Source organism: Pteropus alecto, unplaced genomic scaffold, assembly GCF_000325575.1.
Source record: "Pteropus alecto unplaced genomic scaffold, ASM32557v1 scaffold5, whole genome shotgun sequence".
Lineage (NCBI taxonomy): Eukaryota > Metazoa > Chordata > Mammalia > Chiroptera > Pteropodidae > Pteropus > Pteropus alecto.
This window is the reverse complement of record NW_006441953.1, coordinates 31,133,588-31,150,353: the sequence shown is the minus strand read 5'-3', so window position 1 is coordinate 31,150,353 and position 16,766 is coordinate 31,133,588. Positions and strand designations below refer to the sequence as shown.

Sequence of the window (16,766 nt, the reverse complement as noted above, 5' to 3'; positions counted from 1 at the left end):
GGGGGGCGGCAAGTGACGCCGTGCAGGTGCCAACACTGGTCACTCTGAGTGTCCCCGCCAGGGATGGTGGCAGCACAGCCAGGGCATGGCCTCGAGGACCCACGTCGTCTCAGAGGCTGGAGAACGTGGCTGTGGCACTTGTATGCCCAACAAAGACGGCTGTGCAAAGGGGCCACAGCTGCTGGGGTCCGGGCTCGAGGGGTGACTCACAGCAGGGCTTCGGCCTGTCGTCCGGGTCCCTTCCCAGAGGGCTGGCGGGGAGGAGGTGTCACAGCTCATGACTCCTCACTGTCTAGAATGGCAGACTCACCCGTGGAACGAGGACACTTGACCTTCCAACAGCGTGGGGGGAGGGGACCTTCCCCACCGAGACCGAAAGCGCCGCTTTCCATCGATTTTCCATCGATTTTCCATCAAGGGTGGGCGAGTCCGAGGATGTGAGACCCGGGGTTATGGGAAAACCCTCGTGCGCGTGCCCCTGCCCAAACCCGCGTCGTCCAGGGGTCAACCGAGGGCGTTCGAAGCCCCCACAGGGAGTGGGCGCGGCGTGGGTATTTGGAGAATATTGTTGATTGCGATGCAGGACAGGGCAGATGTCCCCGAGTCCGGGGAGACCAGGCCCTGCCCAGGGAGAGGAGGGGCCTTTGGCGGAGAGTGTGCAGAGACGTCAACACGCCCGCCACGGTCAGAGTCAGGAGAGTTTATTAGAAAAGGGGTCACACTCAGAGCGCGGTCTCCTCTCAGGCAGAGAGGGAGAGGGACGCTGAGAGGGGCCGGGGGTGTTGGGGGAGTTCAGTCTGTCACTCTTTAGTTCCGATTTCCTTTGACATGGACACACAGCGAGGGAGGCGAGGAGTCCGTAGGACACGGAGAGCGAAAGGCCCGCTGGCCGCTCCGGCCGTTAGTCCACAGGTTCCGCACGGTTTTAGCCACGGGGAGTGACTGGCTCGTGGTCCCTGGTTCCCCTGCACAGGTGTGGGGCATGGGCTGTCAGCGATGCCCGCAGAGGCCTCCCTTCGCGCTGCAGACTCCTCCCGGCCTGGCCGTCCGGCTGGCCAGCGCACTGCGTCTCTGATTGTGGCTCTGTGGGCACTTGAACCCTCTCGCCTCCTGCCTCCATTAACGGGAGGAGCTAACTCTGCTGAGCACAGGCACCACCGAACCTCACGGTCGTCCTAGGACGCAAGCATCCAGCCACGTTCACCTCCTGAGCTGTCAGGGATGCTTTGCTCCTTTTTATTGACGGTTTTGCTGGGAGTGGGGGGTCTGCAGGCTCTGAAAGCCTGGGGCCGCCCTGCCCTATCTGGGCACCCAGGGCTGGGCACACAGTACGTGCCGGGGGCATGGGAGGCATACTGTGTCCAGCCAGTACAGCCGCAGTCAGAGCTCAGGAGAAGGTGCTGAGATGGCCCTTGGAGGTGGGACGGGACTATCACCAGCAGAGAAGGGAGAGCATGGCACGGTCTTCGAGGCCAGAGGACCCGTCAGCAAAGGCGTGGCGGGGTCCTGCGGGTTGTGCTGGGAGGCTTGCGTGGGAGTCCCGGGGAGAGGGAGCTGGCACGGGAGGCGCCCGGAGGGCAGGGTGCACGGAGCGGCCCGGGACCCCGCGGAGACACCCTCGCTCCTGCCGCAGTAGCATCCTCGTCCCTCCCGTCCCTCGTGGTCCTGTCCCCAGTCCAAACGCCACCGCTGTGCAATGGGCTGCTTCTGGCTGGGTGGCTCCGGGTCAGGACCTGCCTCGAGGTTCTGGTCTGTCGTGTGGCTTTGTTCCTCAGTGGGGCGGGACATGCCCTGTGGGCTAGTCACCTTCCTCCCAGAGTCGCGCTCAGAATGGGCTGGTGGCCAGGGCACAGCAACGGCCTTGGGGCCCAGAGCCGCTTCCCCTTGGGACTGGGCGCACTTCAGATGATGCTCATCCCCCCTTTGTTTGCTATAGCACAGAAAGGTGCAAAATATGAAGCAGATAATGTATTTCCTTTGAAAAAACTGTGGGCTGCAAATGGGCTTCATCACTCAGCTCTCCAGGCACACGCCCAGGGGCGCGTCTGTCTGTCATCAGCCTCACCCTCTCCTCTGCCAAGCTGGGAGGCGACCTGGAAATGTGACCACAGCGGGGCCCCTCCCACATTCTTCAGGGCTTGGGGCTGGGATGCGAGCCAGGAGGGGCTCAGGAGGGGCCAGGACCTAGCGGGAGAGGAGGGGCCCTCCCCTTTCATTTCGGGGGAGAGAGATTTATTTTTAATATAAAAAACAATTCATAACTCTTCTAAATCTCTGGAAAAATACAAAGAAGAGTATAAACACCCCGTGGAATTCCCCCACCAAGTCACGCTTCCGGAAATTGCTTCCTGCACAAACCCCTCCGTGACACTGACTCCTGTGTTGGATAAGCTGGACATCTACCTAGTTCTTTTAAATTCGATGTGACCGTTGTCGGCACCAGTGTGTGTGGCTCTGCCCATCCCTGTGCACGGCTGCGTGGTGGTTCCGCGTCCGTGTTCCACAGGCGCCCCACCGGCTGAGCTCAGTCCCATGGCAGAGCCGCGGGCAAGGCAGGCCGGGTTGGCTGTATGCCCGGCAAGAGGAGAGGATGTTTCGGGCGGACAGCTGGTGTGCCCCGCGCACCTCTGTAGGGTCAGGCCCTGGAAGGAGGACTGTCCTGTCCAACGGCCAAGGCATGTCATCCACGCTACTGCCGAAGTGCTTAGCCGGGCCTCCAGGGGCTGGGTGAGTGGCGCCAGGCACTGTGCTGGCTCCTGGGATGCAGGGTGAGCAAACCAGCAGGAGCACCACCCTCACAGACTCAGTCTGACGGGGAGACGGGCGTCAATCAACTGATGACCCAAACGAGCGTGTATAATCATTCACCGAGATGAGGGCCCTCAAGGGAGAGAAAGGCCAGCCTGCGAGCAGTTAAAAATGGGTTCACTGGGTGTGGTCGGCGTGCCTGCCCACGTGTAAGCTGAGGGACGGCAGGCAGGAGGAGGACCGCACCAGGCGTGCAAAGGCCCCGGGCAGGAGGGAGCCTGGGCTGTGTGAGAGGCTGAGGGAAGGCCCCGGGCGCTGAGCTTGGGGGAGGGCAATGGCCAGGAGGGGCCAGACCTCGCAGCCCTGGGCCGTGCTGAGCAGTTTGCGTTTGGCCTCAGAGCAGCGGCTTTTCAGTTGGGGACGAAATCATTCGGTATGTGATTTAAAACGACATGTAGGGCTGCATTGTTTGGGCTGGATTCGCTGTGTGGATGCAGGGAGACTCCTTGGGAGGGACTGGGTTGTCCGAGCAAGAGACGATGGCATCTTGGACAGGGCGGCGGCCTGCCCAGGTGAGAAGGAGGTGCGGTTGGGCAGTACTTGGGAAGGTCAGGCGGCGGGACTTGGTGATGACAAGCGCGTTGTGGCGAGAGAGGTGGGGACGTGCCTGGCGTCACTCCAGGCTGTCGGGATAGGGTGGTGGGTGAGTGACGTTCACTTGTGGGGCAGGACAAGCCCAGACTCTGACGACGGTTGACACGCTGGCTCCCCAGGCTCGGCCCGGGGAACTCAGGCTATTCGGCCTGGTGGCCACGTGTGAATGGTGGTGGCAGCGTCAGCCACGAGGTTCGGCCTCTGGGAGGAAATTGGGGCTCCCTTCTGGATGCCCAGAGTAGGAGGTTGGAGGCTTTATCAGGATGGCTTTGTTTGACAAGTACGTGTCCTTGTTGACTGTGCCCCAGGCTGTTCTAAGCACTCGACAGGAACCAACAGGAGACAGCCAGGTAGACACACAGACGGACAGATATGGAGAGACACAGACGCATGTTAAGGACTTTCTCTTACGATTGGCTCACAGAACTGTGGATGCTGGCAAGTCTGAAATTTAGGACAGGCCGGCAGATGGAAGTCCGGGCAGGAGCGACTCTCTGAGGGAGAATTTCTTCTTCTCCAGAAGCCTCGTGGCTTGTTCTTAAGGCCTCCAGTGGATTGGACGAGGCCCACCCCGTGCTGGAGTGCCATCTTCGCTTAAAGCTGACAACTGTAGATGTGGGCTACGTCTACAGATCACCGTCACAGCAACCCCTGGGCTAGTGTGTGCCCCACTGCAGAGAGCAGAGGTGTCCCCGTGACCCTCTCGAGGGTCCTCCTTAACACCCCAGACTCAGCGAGTGTGGGGGGCGCAGGCAGGGCCGACTGCGGGGGCGGGAGCGGCTGCTGGCAGTGGCGTCTGCGGTTTTAGTGTCTGTGGTTTCTCAGGCGGCCTCGCCAGCCCCTGAGGCTGGCCGCACACCTGAGTTTGCTCAAGCAGTGGGACGCAAGTCTGTGGAATGTGCCTGGAAAGGAAGGACCCCACAGTTAGACAGGACCTCCTTTGTTTAAGCTCGTCCGACCGGTCTGATGAGAAGCCGATAGCCGGCATAGACTGCGGTGGTGGCTGCACAGGCGGCTGAGTCAGAGATTCGGTACTGGGGCATGGCAGGATGCAGCCCCAGGGCCTGCTTGGCCGGCCGAGCCCCATGCTGCCCTGCCCGCTATGGCGAGGACGTGGCAGTAAAAAGAGCCTCAGGTGGCGGGGGAGAGGACAGTGCCACATCACCTCAGTGAGGTCGTCTGGAACGCGATTTCCCCGCTGCCACGAGCGGGCCTCAACCCCTCTCACCGAGGAGGAGGCGGCGTTGGTTTCTCAGCCAAGTGAAGTGGGCCGGCCAGGACCACACAGCTGGAGCTGGGAGGGGTGAACAGACCCCTCCCTGTCATTCCTCACTGACCCCCCTCCCCGGCCCTGCAGAGCCCCCAGGCAGTCAGGCGCTGTTCTCACTCTGCAGATGAGGAGGTGGGACTAGGACCCAGGGGGCAGGGACCCTGCTCACCCCCAGGACTTTCCCTTTGCCGCCAGCTGCCGCCAGCTGCTCCGGGAGGCATGGGACAGGCACAGGCTCCTGGGCCCTGTCCCCACTATGCCTGCCTTGGTAGGTTTTGGGGAGGCCCAGCAATTGTCAGACCTGACAAGCACCCCAGGTAAATGTGACAGGCCTGCAGGGCTGAGAACTCAGCTGGGACCCCATGTGGCCACCCCTCCCTCCCTCCCTCCTGACCCTACGCACCTTCCTAGGAGGAATGTGGGACCAGGTCAGGGCAGGTGTGGGACCACCCCCATCAGCAGGGTGAGGAATGCTGAGGGTTTCGGGGCTGGGGGCTGGCTTGGGGCTGGCCTCAGCCCTGAGCAGAGCAGACCCCACAGGGAGCAGAAGAGGAGAGAGCCAGCCTCGACTTTCTTCGAAGGCCTGGTCCTTTCGCCTTCCAGAGGATGGGTCAGTGCCTCCACCTGGCTATTTTCAGCCACCGGAGATGGCCTTTCTCTTGCCCATACCTGATGCCCTCCCCAGCCCACCCCCGGGACCTGTGTCTCTGGGGCGTTTCGGACACCCCAGATTGCAGAATGATAGTGGGAAGGATACTCCTTTCCTCCTTTTCCGCATCTGGACCGTCTCACGGTAATTGGGGAGATCGTGACTTGGTACCTGGACGCGGGCGCTGTGTCTAAAACCACAATTCAGAGTCTCTGTGGACTGGGTGTGGACTGCTCAGCCACCAAGAAACCCCAGTTTCAACACCGTGCAAATAGTCACTTCTGGCAAGTCCCAGGCTTCTCTTCCTGTTTGCAAGCTCAAGATAGCAGCAAGCGGCTGATGATGGCCCCTTCCTGGCAGAGCCGGGCGTGGTGGGGTGTGTGTGACTGTGCATGTGTCTGTTTCTCTGTGCGTGTCCGTGAATGTGTGTGTGTGTGTGTGTGTGTGTGTACGCTGAGGACTCCAGGCCCAGATTCAGTTAGGAGGGACTTCTGTGACTCAGTACAAGATTGGGGGCGGGGGCTTCTCCTCCAGATCGTGCCAGCAACTGAGCTCCAAACCCAGCGCGTGCCACATGGATTCAGCGATTTTCGTGAAAGCTGCAAATGGTAATGATTGATGTTTATGCTTTTCACAGTTTACCAAATGTCTCCACACACATTTTCTCTCCCGATCATCGCAACGAACTTTAGTATGAGTACTTTTGTTTTAAAGTTGAGGAAACCACACTTTTTTGGTGCAAGAATTAGTATTTTTTTAATTGTAAAATTCACATAAAAATTCATCATCGTTTTAACCATTTTAAAGTGTACATCCCCGTGGCACTTAGCAGTTCACGGCATTGTGCAACCAGCAGCTCTACCCGGTTCCGGAACATTCTCCTCTCCCCAAAGGAGACCCCACACCCAGTACGCATCATTCCTTGCCCCTCTCCCTACCCCAGCCCTGGCAGCCGCCAATCCGGTTTGGGTCCGGTTTGGGTCCGGTTTGGGTCCGGTTTGGCCCGTCCCGGGTGTTCTGGCTCAAGCTGTGTGGCCCTGGCTGTCCCACCTCACTCGGCTGACACGGGATCACAACACGTGGCCCTCTGTGTCCACCTTCTTCCACGCTGCCCGGTGTTCCCAGGTGTCACCCACGTCGTGGCAGGTGTCAGAACGTCACCGAGCAGCATCGTAGCATGTGGGCGGACCGCGTTGGCTCTGTCCACTGTTCTCTGATGGACAGTTGGGCTGTGTCCACGTTTTGGCCTCTGTGGATAGTGCTGCTGGGACCGTGGGTGTACGAGCGTCTATCTGAGCCCCTGTTTTCAGTTCTTTGGGGGCCTGTGAAACGTATGGAGGGATTGTCAGACTGTTTTCCACACAGCTGCACAGAGCCACATGTTTAAGTTGAGGCACGGGGGCATTCGAGCCAGCCCTCTGGACACATAGCCTGGCCCCTCACCCCCCAGCCCCTGCTGGAGACCACCCCCAACTTCCTTTTCTCAGAGCCTATTGAACAAAGACAGATGTATGGGCAACGGAAGCAGACATGAGCACGGGGGGCTAGAGCTCGGGCAGGGGACACTCCCCTGAGGGCACTCTGACCCTAGGGGGCCGACACCCACTGGCCCTGTCCGTGGCAGGCTCAGTCCTGAGTGCTGACCTGTACTGACTCATTCATCCCCACAACTCTGGGTGGGGGCACCAGGGCAGCGCCCCACCCCCCAAGATCCAGGAGAGCAGACCAAGTCTCCAGGGGGCTGGCCAGCTCACCCAGCGTCCCGGAGGCTGTGCTGCTGGTGCCCTTGCCCCCACGCCGTGCAGCCTCTCCGTGTGCCCGGAGACGGGGAGCGGGGCCTGGACAGGGAGCTCGCTGCCGACCTCACAGCAGAGGCTGGGGGAGCGGGAACCCGGCCTGGCTTCCCTGCTCTCTCTCCACGCCTCGGCTTCCCCGTCTGTGCCGCGGGCGCACAGCCAGCCATCCGCCCCCTGCTCACAGGCGGCGCCGTGAACATGCCGTGAAATCGCGTGCGCACGTGGTGCGCCTACCGCGCGCTCAGATGTCCCCGGGCGGGCGGAGTCCTCGTCCAGACGTGCTTCTGACCTCGGTCTGCAGTGGGAGGCGCGTGTGTAGGCATCGCCGAGGGCCCCTTTCCTCCGGGCTCCGTTCTGGCAGCGGCATCGCGGGAGGGATGGGGACACGGAGGGAATCCGGGGACAGGAGGCCCGGGCGAGCCCGACGCGGCTGCCCCGTCCAGCCACTGGCCCTGCCTCCCGTGCGTGCGTCGCGAAGTTGCTAACTGCTCCCTCTGGGTTTCCTTTTCGTTTGAAGAGGCACTTGTCTCCGGAGGAGTTCCAGGAGGTGTTCGGGATGAACATGGAGGAGTTTGACCGCCTGGCCCTCTGGAAGAGGAACGACCTCAAGAAGAAAGCCCTGTTGTTTTGATGGCCGCCACGGGCCTGGCCACGCGCGCCGGTTCCCGGGCCCCAGACACGCGGCAGGAACCACGCGAAACCCACCAACGCACTGGCTCTGGCTTCTCTGTGTCCGCGGGGTGGGCGGTGGGTGCCCGGGGAGGGCCGGGCCGGGGGCTGGAGTGGGAGCAACCACGGCAAGTGCAGCCAGCGACTGTCCCGCCACAGTACACAGGGCCTGGACGCCTCGCTTTACACCCCCCGCCCCCACCTCGCTGTGCTTGGCGTCGGGGAGATGCTACAAGCGGCTGTCCCAGATGTAGGAACACTTAGACAACCACAGTCCTGGCCCCACACTAGACCCTTGGGGCACAGAGGTGACCGGGCCTTGAGATTTGGGGAGGCTTGTCAATGACAGGCGCTGACACCGTCATTGGTGGCCCGGTCCACGGCTCCGGAGCCCACGGGCACCTACCCATCACTCAGCCCAGGAGGCATGGCCTTGAGCACGGACGGCATCTGGCCTGTGGGCCTACAGGCCGGGGTGCCCAGGGCTGTGCCAAACACGGGTACACGATCTCTGCAGTCGTTTGTGACAAGTCTCTTTTTAGGGATGAACGTCATCCTGACGGTACCTTCGTCCAGGGCCCTCCGTGCACTGAGTTTTTCTTCCAAATCACCCCTAGATGCCTAAATGATATCTTTAAAGTAACACAAGAGGTTTTATTTTATTAAAAAGTATAGCCCGCTTAGACATAAGACGACATATATAAAGAGTTTACCTTTCTGGTCCCGCGGAGGGGATGCTGCTCGCCTTATTCTCACGGTCCGGATCTGTGTGGTTTCGGTTCTTGGCGTGTTCCTCATACCTGGGACTCCTCGTCTGTATTCTTTTTGCTTTTCCTCTTTTGTACCTGTCGCTCAGGTACCCTTAAAGTCAGAGCCCCTGATTCATGCCGTTTGTAAGTACGTGTGCAGTATGGCCACCACCGTTACTTCCTAGCTGTTATTTTCCAAGTCTTGGAGAGAGAGAAAGAGAGAGACAGAGAGAGAGAGAGACAGAGACAGAGAGAGAGATAGAGAGAGACAGACAGAGAGAGAGAGAGAGACAGACAGAGAGAGAGAGAGAGACAGAGAGAGAGGAGAGAGACAGAGAGAGAGACAGAGAGACAGAGACAGAGAGAGAGGAGAGAGACAGAGAGAGAAACCTTCTCTGACAGCCAAAGCCCCCGAATAAAGGATTTCCATGTACCCGGCCTAATACCCGATGTGGCTCTTGGTGACGCAGCCATGGTGTCCCGCCTTCCCACAGTAGAACACAAGTGCCCCGGGAGTGAGTGACGCCTCACGTATGGCCCTGAGACAGTCATGCACTTCTCAGGGAGGGAAGGGTGGGACACGAGGCGCATCTGCCAGGCCAGCAGTGTCCCGCAGCGAAGGCCGGCCAGGCCCCCGCCGAAAGGTGCCACGTGTGTCATCGGGTGTGGGTTAAGCTCTGGCGCCTGTCACACAGGGTTTGTAAAGGGGACCGGGAGGTTTAGGAAATGCTAGGAAGGTGTCACCCCCATCCGTTTCCCAGTCCGCTGTGGAGCTGCATCTTCTCGTGTCCCTGTCCATGAGGCAGCGGTACCGGCCGCCTCCTGTCACATGCCCGCCTCTCGCCGGCTGGCTGGGCCTGGAAAGGGGAAGCGTCAGCGCCGGATTCGCTGCCTTCCAATTGGCTGGCTGAGCCCGGGCAGCTGCAAACCGCCACGCGTATCAGCGATGTCCCATTGGACCCGGGGAAGCCTGGGGAAATAAAGGACGCTGAGTGATGGCTTGTGGCAGTGCACAGCGGCTGCTTAGAAACACGTGTCGTTGCTGACGGCGTGGGCCCCCTTCTGCCGACGGTGCATGGGGAAGGTGGCACTGGGTGTGGGCACGGAGCAGGGTGACGCCGTTAGGGGCGGGGCTTGGTGTCAGCTTTGGCCCTCTGCTTGTTTGGGGGCACGTCTCAGGTGCCCGATGGCAGGGAGTTGCGTGAGAGCCGATACCTGCGCCAGCCAGTGGTCACAAGGCCACCTGCTGCCTATGGAGGGCGCCCAGAGGAGGCCCCTAGCACACCGCAGAGCTCAGGTGAGGCTCGCAGAGAAGGTGCTGCCCCAACCAAGTGTTGACAGGTGAGGAAGTACTTCTGGAGGCCAGGGAAGGGAAGGGCAGGGCGTTCCAGGCCGGGGGAACAGCAGGAGCAGATGCACGGAGGCCGGAGACGGCGTGGGCGCTTCCCCGAGCTTCGGCAGCGGTCACGGCAGGAGCGCGTGGCCGAGGAAGGGCGCAGACGCTGGCAGCCGCTGCTCTGGCGTTAAGCGTTGAGTAGTCTCTGTTTCGTCTGCTCGGGCAGCTGTAGTGAAGGTCACAGACCGGGGCTAAAATGACAAGCATTTCTCGCGGCTCTGGAGGCTGGAAGTCCAAGATCAGGGTGCCAGCGTGCCCGGGTTCTGGTGAGTCCCGCCTTGCGGACGCCACCTTCTCGCCGCGTCCTCACATGGCAGGGAGGGATCATCACTCTTACTCCATTTTTTTATGGGACACGAATCCCATGGTGAGGGCCCCACCCTTGTGACCTAATCACCTCCCAAGGGTCCCACCCCCAAATCCATCACACTCGGGATTAGGGGGGACACAGACATTCCGTCCACGGCAACCTCTCATCTTATTGCAATGACATGAAAGTCTCTCGAACTTTGGGTTTCGCCCTGCAAAGGCCCAGTCTGCACCATCACAGTGTCCCCCGGGCCGGGGCCGAAGCGTCGGCAGTCCCCGCTCCAGCCCCTAGGCCTCCCCCTGCGTCCCCCACCTCGGCAGACACCGTCGCGGAATCACCCAGACGGGAAAATGTGGAGAGTGGAACGTGGCACCGTAGTCGGTGACCCTGGGACACAGGTGTACTCTTGGCCTGTCCCAGGCAAACCGGGGCACGTGGCCACCCTGACCGCACTCCAGGCCCCTCCCACCTCTCACCTGGACGAACGCAGCAGCTTCCCCATCAACCTCTCTGTTCTCGTTCTCACCTCCACGCAGGTCATTTCCCACCCGACAGCGAGAGCGATGCGTTGAAAGCCTCAGTGAGACCACACTGTGCTCCTGCCGGCCACCTCCTACGGCCCCTCTTGCTGCATGTCCCCCTCCCCACCAGGGGCCTTCGCCAGGGCCCGCCCTTCCCTTCTGGGTTCGGCTCGAAGGACTCCAGGAAATTCCCACGCATACCTGCCTATGCGCCAGCACGTTCTTCTCTATCTGGTTATTAATAATTCTCCTCCACCAAACAGTAAACGCGAGAGGCTGACAGCTTTGTGACAGTGCTCTGTGCCCTGGGAATGTCGCTGGACTATTTGGTGGTGACACCGGCACCCCCGTGGATGCCGGGCTTTCTCCAAAGCTTCTCGAGGCGCTGATGCTTCTAGAACAGCCCAGCCCGAGACCCCTGATGATGGACATGGGTATACCCACCACACCAGCAGAATAGTAGCCACTAGCACCTGAAACGTGGCCGTGCGACTATGGAACTGAGTTTTACATTTTAATTAGTTTAAAGTCAAGTTTAAATGGCCAGTGTGGCTAGCAGCTGCAGATTAGGCAGTGTGGCTCTGCGGTAGAAACTCCTGCCCTGATCCGACTCCCTCAGGAGGCCCGGGGTCTGTCCTTCGGTCCAGCCGAGAGTGCCCCTTTGGTGCCTGGTATATGAGGTCAGTTTAGAGCACCCTTTCTGAGCACCGGTCTGCGCCCAGCCCTGCCCTGGGCCCCGGAGGCCTGCATGGCACAGCGCCACCCTCCAGAGCTCATGTCTGCCACCCGAGCCTCAGTTGCCCCAGGTTCTAAGGACCTGCCCACGGCCACGTCCAGCTCAGTTCTGTACACCAACCTTAGTGTCTGCCAGCGGCACCAACCTCCCTGAATCGTCCCCAGCCTGGGCTTGTGTCAGGAGCCCCGGGACGGATGGGCGGAGAGATGTCAGAGGTGGCAGACCTCCCTTCTAGACCCTTCTCTCCAGGATAGCTGTGCATTCTATGCTACTTAAATCTCAGCCCAAAGCTTTAAGACTCACTGCAGCGGAGGAAGAGGGCCTGGCAAATCACACAGCACATCCTAGGGGTTGGCTCAGAAGTGACAGACAGGCCCTTCGGCTAGAACTAGTCACATGACCGCACCCAACTGCAAGGGGGTCCGGGAAACACGGGCACCTACGTGTCCGAGAAGGGGAGAAGGCCAGCGCTATTGCCGAGCAGTCCTGATTCTGCAGCCGCGGCTCACAGGTCTTCACGTCCCCACGTTCGACGCCCGGTGTCTTCGGTGGTTCTTTGTATGAATTGTTTGGAGGCCCCCGGCTGCTCTGGTTTACAGTCCTCTGCGTGTGAACCGCCCTCTGCCCAGTGATGGGACAAGGACGGCCCCTGAGCCGCTTGTAGAGTGGTCTCCTGGGGTCCCTGTGCAATGGCTCTGTCCCCTCAGAGATGCTCCATTCTGAGCAGAGATCTCCCGCTAATCAGAACTCTCTCAGGAGCTGGACTTTGAGACACGTGAGGAGTGGGCGGGGAGGCGGGCACGCAGCCAGCGCCGTGAGCTCGCAGAGGCCGCGGGGTAAAGACGGGCTAGCGACGAGGTGGTCAGGGGAGCGGGAGGGCGAGGCACCGGGACCACGTCTGACACGCCACACCAAGTGGGAAAGGAGATCGGCGCCTCCCTGGTGGCCTCAGAGGCTGCCAGGCTCTTACTGAGCTGGATCTCACGAGTGATAGCAGCTCCCTTTCCTCAACGACCGCGTGAGACGAACCGATTAATTCAACAAACAGTTACTGAGTGCCTACTATGTGCCAGGCGCTCCTTTGGGATCTCAAAACACAACAGTGAACAATAGATAAACATCTGGAATTTCTCTTCTTTTGGGGGTGGGAGAAGCAGACACAATACAGAAATACGCTCAGCGTAAAAGCAAGGTCTGGACAATGCATTTAAACCTTAAATTTTGACTCGAATAACAACTATTCAGCAAGCACTTGTTGTGGAGTCGGGCGTGTTGTGGGGCCGGTGGGGACTCACTGTGGCACGAGAGAGACAGATCCAGAAACAGATCACGGTAGTGCAGGGTGTGACGGATGACAATGTAGGGCAGGTCATCAGGCAGCGGTGGCACGGTGGAGGAACCAGGAGGCCATCCTCGGGCGCTGAGGCAGCTTCGGCATACGCTCTCCCACTGAGTTCTCAGACAAATCCATGGTGGGCATTGTCCATATTTCACCGTTAAGGCTCCCGAGGCTCAGAGGAGTTAAGAGGTTTGCCAAGGTCACGCCAGTGTTAGAGCTGGGTCTGAAGACGTAATTGTTTTTACTCTCAAAATTACGCTTTCTCCAAGACACCACATTAACCCGCTAGACCAGTGTTTGCAAGGCACCGAGAACAGCAAGAGTGTGCCAGGCTGGGGCCAGCTGGAAAGCGTTTCTTTCCCAATTTGCCATGTGCACGGAGGAGACTCAAGACAGCGCATGTAATTGGCGGTAGATTTCGGAGATGGATCGATAGGGTTTTGGGGTTTTTTTTTTCCATTTCGACATTATAAGACGTATCCCATTTTCTTCTGACTTCTATTTTTATCTGGGAAGAATTCATCTGTAACTCTTTATTGTCATTCCCCCCCCCAAATACGATGTTTGTTTTCTATGGCTGCATTTAAGATTTCAAAAAGGAAATCATTGGTTTTCGGCAGCCATGGCGGCCTCTGAGATGCCCCGCCAGTGACCTCTGCTTCTGGGTATTCCCACCCGAGTGAGGTCCCCTCCCCTCGAGCGTGGGCTGGATCTACTGACTTGCTTCTAACGGAAGACAGCAAAGTGCTGGAATGTCACTTCCGCTATCGGGTCACAAAAACCTGTGGCTTCCCTCTCAAGTGCTCTGCCACTCCTCTGAGAGAGCGTCAGCTGCCGTGCTGTGCCCGAGGTAGGGTTCACATAGGAAACAACTGAGGGGCCCAACAGCCGAATGGCCTTGGAACTGTGGTCTGCGAACAGCTGCATGAGTGTCTAGCAACTGACCATCCCAGTTGACCTTTCACGTGAGTCCACAGCTCCAGCCGACAGTCGGACTGCAGCCTTGTAAGAGACCTTGAGCCGGAGGCACCTGGCTAAGCTGTGCTGGATTGCTGCCCCCCGAAAACCGTGAGAGAATGCATGTGAATTGTCTTAAGCCACTACACTGGGAGGCAATTTGTTACGTAGCAGGAGATGATGAATGCAGCTGCCCTGTGGGCTTTCATTGCACTGGTGACAACACATCCTAACCTGGGCCCAGGTTTCGCACGGATGCTCAGTTGCCACAGGTGATCTTTGCTTCCTCGAGGCCCCAGAATCTAGGAAGAACCGCATCAAAGTATCATGGAAATGCAGCTTACCTTGGCATATAAACAGCTCGTAATTCATGTTTTTCCTCAAGAGAAATGTTACTGGAAGAGTCTGGAAGAGGGCTTGGGTCATTAAGCCACCGACTTCCCCTTCGCAGTATTAAATGAGGTCAGGAATTTTCACAGAGTGTTGGTCTAACTCTTAGATCAATAAACCCTGATTTATTTTCCTATCAACGAACTCTCTACATCAGAAGGGCTGTGGTGGCAAAGAGAGACTGGACTTATTTTCTGAGGTTCTAAGAGGTCTCCAATTTTAGTTTCCTAAAGGGAAAAACATTCTACTAATCAGAGCTGCGAAACCATGCCTGGACTGGTTCACTGGGTGGCAAGTTTCTTCTTAGGAGATGTAAACCCAGACAAATATGATGACCACGGGTAACTTAATAAGTATCAGGCTGAGCTTATTAAATTATAAATGTTTGTTAAGGCCTATTTGCTTCAGTTAGGAATTCTATAAGTAACAGAAAAATTAACTAACAGCGGCTTAAACAAATGAAGGATTTGTGTTTTTCTACTTGGTAGAGAATCTGGAGGTAGTTGATGGCTGGTCTTGATTCAGTGGCTCTTGCTTGTAAGATGGCTGCTACAGCTCCGGATATCACATGTTATGTCCAAGGCAGTAATTCCTGGTGCAGAGAAAAAAAGCAGCATCAGCTGTGCCTATTCCGTTTCCCAGAGATCAAAGTCTTCCTTGATTCTGGGTGTTGTGCAGCCAATCTTTAATTACTAGAATTCTGGGGGATGAGAATAAGGAAGCAAATCTTGATTGGCAGCAGTCGCCCATTTCCAAGCTATAAATTCCGCATCCGATTTCAAGCTGCCGGCATAGTGTTGCCAGCTGCACACGTGGGAAGAGATGCCAGGAGCACACCAGTATATAGTGTTTCTTGCATACAGTAGCTATAAAGTCCTTAACAGATAATTGTAAACTGTAGTAAGATAATTTGGAAGTAATGAATTTCGGGTATTATCTTTATTTTTAATATAATTTTAATCGTAAGTTTATATAACTTAATTGTTAAGTAACGACTATGTTTAACAACTGACTTGCAAAATTCCTGCTCAGTGGACACTCGACTCTCTTGGTCTGGTCCAGAGTGCCTCCAGGACACCACTGCGAGAAGCATTCTAGCCAACTTTCGCTATATCTCACTGGCCAGGGCAATGTCACGTGGCCGCTTCAGGCTATAAGGGAAGCTGGGAAGGCAAGAAGCTATTCGAGTCTGTCTAATGCAACATGGCCTGGGAGAAGGGGGCTGTGCGAGCCAACCAGCTGACCGGCCGGCTTACCATGGACCAATCACCTAGAACGAAACTGTGCCGAGCATTTGAAGCACAGTGATGAGCAAGACACTCCACGTTTGTCCCCGTGGGGCTTTCACACTAGCGGCAAGAGAGAGATTTTAAACAAGTTATGACTGTGATGTCTGCCAGAAAGAAGTCCGGGGCCCTACGAATGTGTGAAATGCAGCGGGGACCTAGGTTATTGTTTTCATTCTCTATGGTTTCACGACAAATAACCACAAATGTAGCAGATGAAAACACACATTTCTTAACTCGGTTCCTGTGAGTCGGAGTTAGGTGCACGTTAGGTGGGTCCTGTGCTCGGGGCATACAAGACTTGGCATTTTGGCAGCCTGCGTCATCACCTGGAGCCTTGAGTAGGGAGGAATCCACTTCCAAGCTCATTCGGGTTGGTGCAAGAATTCATTTCATGGGCCTCCGTGACCAGGGGCCCAGCTTTTTGCTGGCTGTGGGCTGGAGGCTTTCCTCAGGTCCTACAGACCATCTGCCAGGTGGGCTTCTCCTGTGGCCCCCACAGCATGGCAGGCAACCTCTTCAAAGTCCATAAGTAGAACCTCCCCCTCTAGTCTGTTAGGACGAATTCTTATGTAGTATAACCTGACCGTGGAGTGACACCCCATCACCTCTGCCACATTGCATTGGCTAGAAGCTGTCACAGGTTCGGCCTACACTCAGGCGAGGGGCATAAGTTCATACAAGGGCGTGACTCACTAGGGTTCATCTTAGGGTGTGTCTGCCCCAGCTGTACTTGGTGCTGGTGGCTACAAGCCTTCTTGGGGAAGGTGGCATTTAGGGTGAGACTTGAAGGGTCAATAGGAGTTGGCTGGGCACAGGGAGAAAAGTGAGTCAGGCAGAGGGCAGCACACGCAAAGGTCTGAACCCTGGAGTGACCTCCTCCTGGTGACTTTACTCCCTAAGATTCTGTCTTCCTGACCTCTGAGTATGTCCCCAAACCACGCTGGGCCCCTGGCTGGAGAGGGGTAGGGAAGCCTCTTAAGTTCATGCAGGAATTTGTTTCGGAAATCACATTGGAAGCCAGCCTTTCAGTGGTGTGTGCGAGTGTGTGTGTATGTGTGTGCAGGGAGATGGGGATGGGGTCTGCCCCAGTCACTGTCAGACCCTGTGCATCCGCCCATCCATTCCGCCAGCTTTCCCTGGGTGCCTGCAGGGCGCCTGGCCCTGTTCTGCCCGATGAAGTGAATGAGTCCTAGAGAGGTCATACTTCATTGGGGGTTGGGGAGATCGCTCAGACAGAAAGCTCCAGCTGGTGCTGTAACCGAGGCCGCGATGAGTGCCTAGGGGATGCAGAGA

At 57.7% G+C, this 16,766-nt stretch overlaps 1 protein-coding gene across 1 annotated transcript in view; it reads left to right on the top strand.

Moving 5' to 3' along the window:
- The window catches only part of ABLIM2 (actin binding LIM protein family member 2), a 100,011-nt gene extending 91,038 nt beyond the window's left edge, over positions 1–8,973 (top strand). Inside the window, exon 21 of the mRNA XM_015595033.2 lies at positions 7,624–8,973. Within this exon, the coding sequence (XP_015450519.1) occupies positions 7,624–7,748 (125 nt within the window). The 3' untranslated portion in view covers positions 7,749–8,973. The remainder of the gene's footprint in view (positions 1–7,623) is intronic.
- Positions 8,974–16,766: the final 7,793 nt, after the last annotated feature.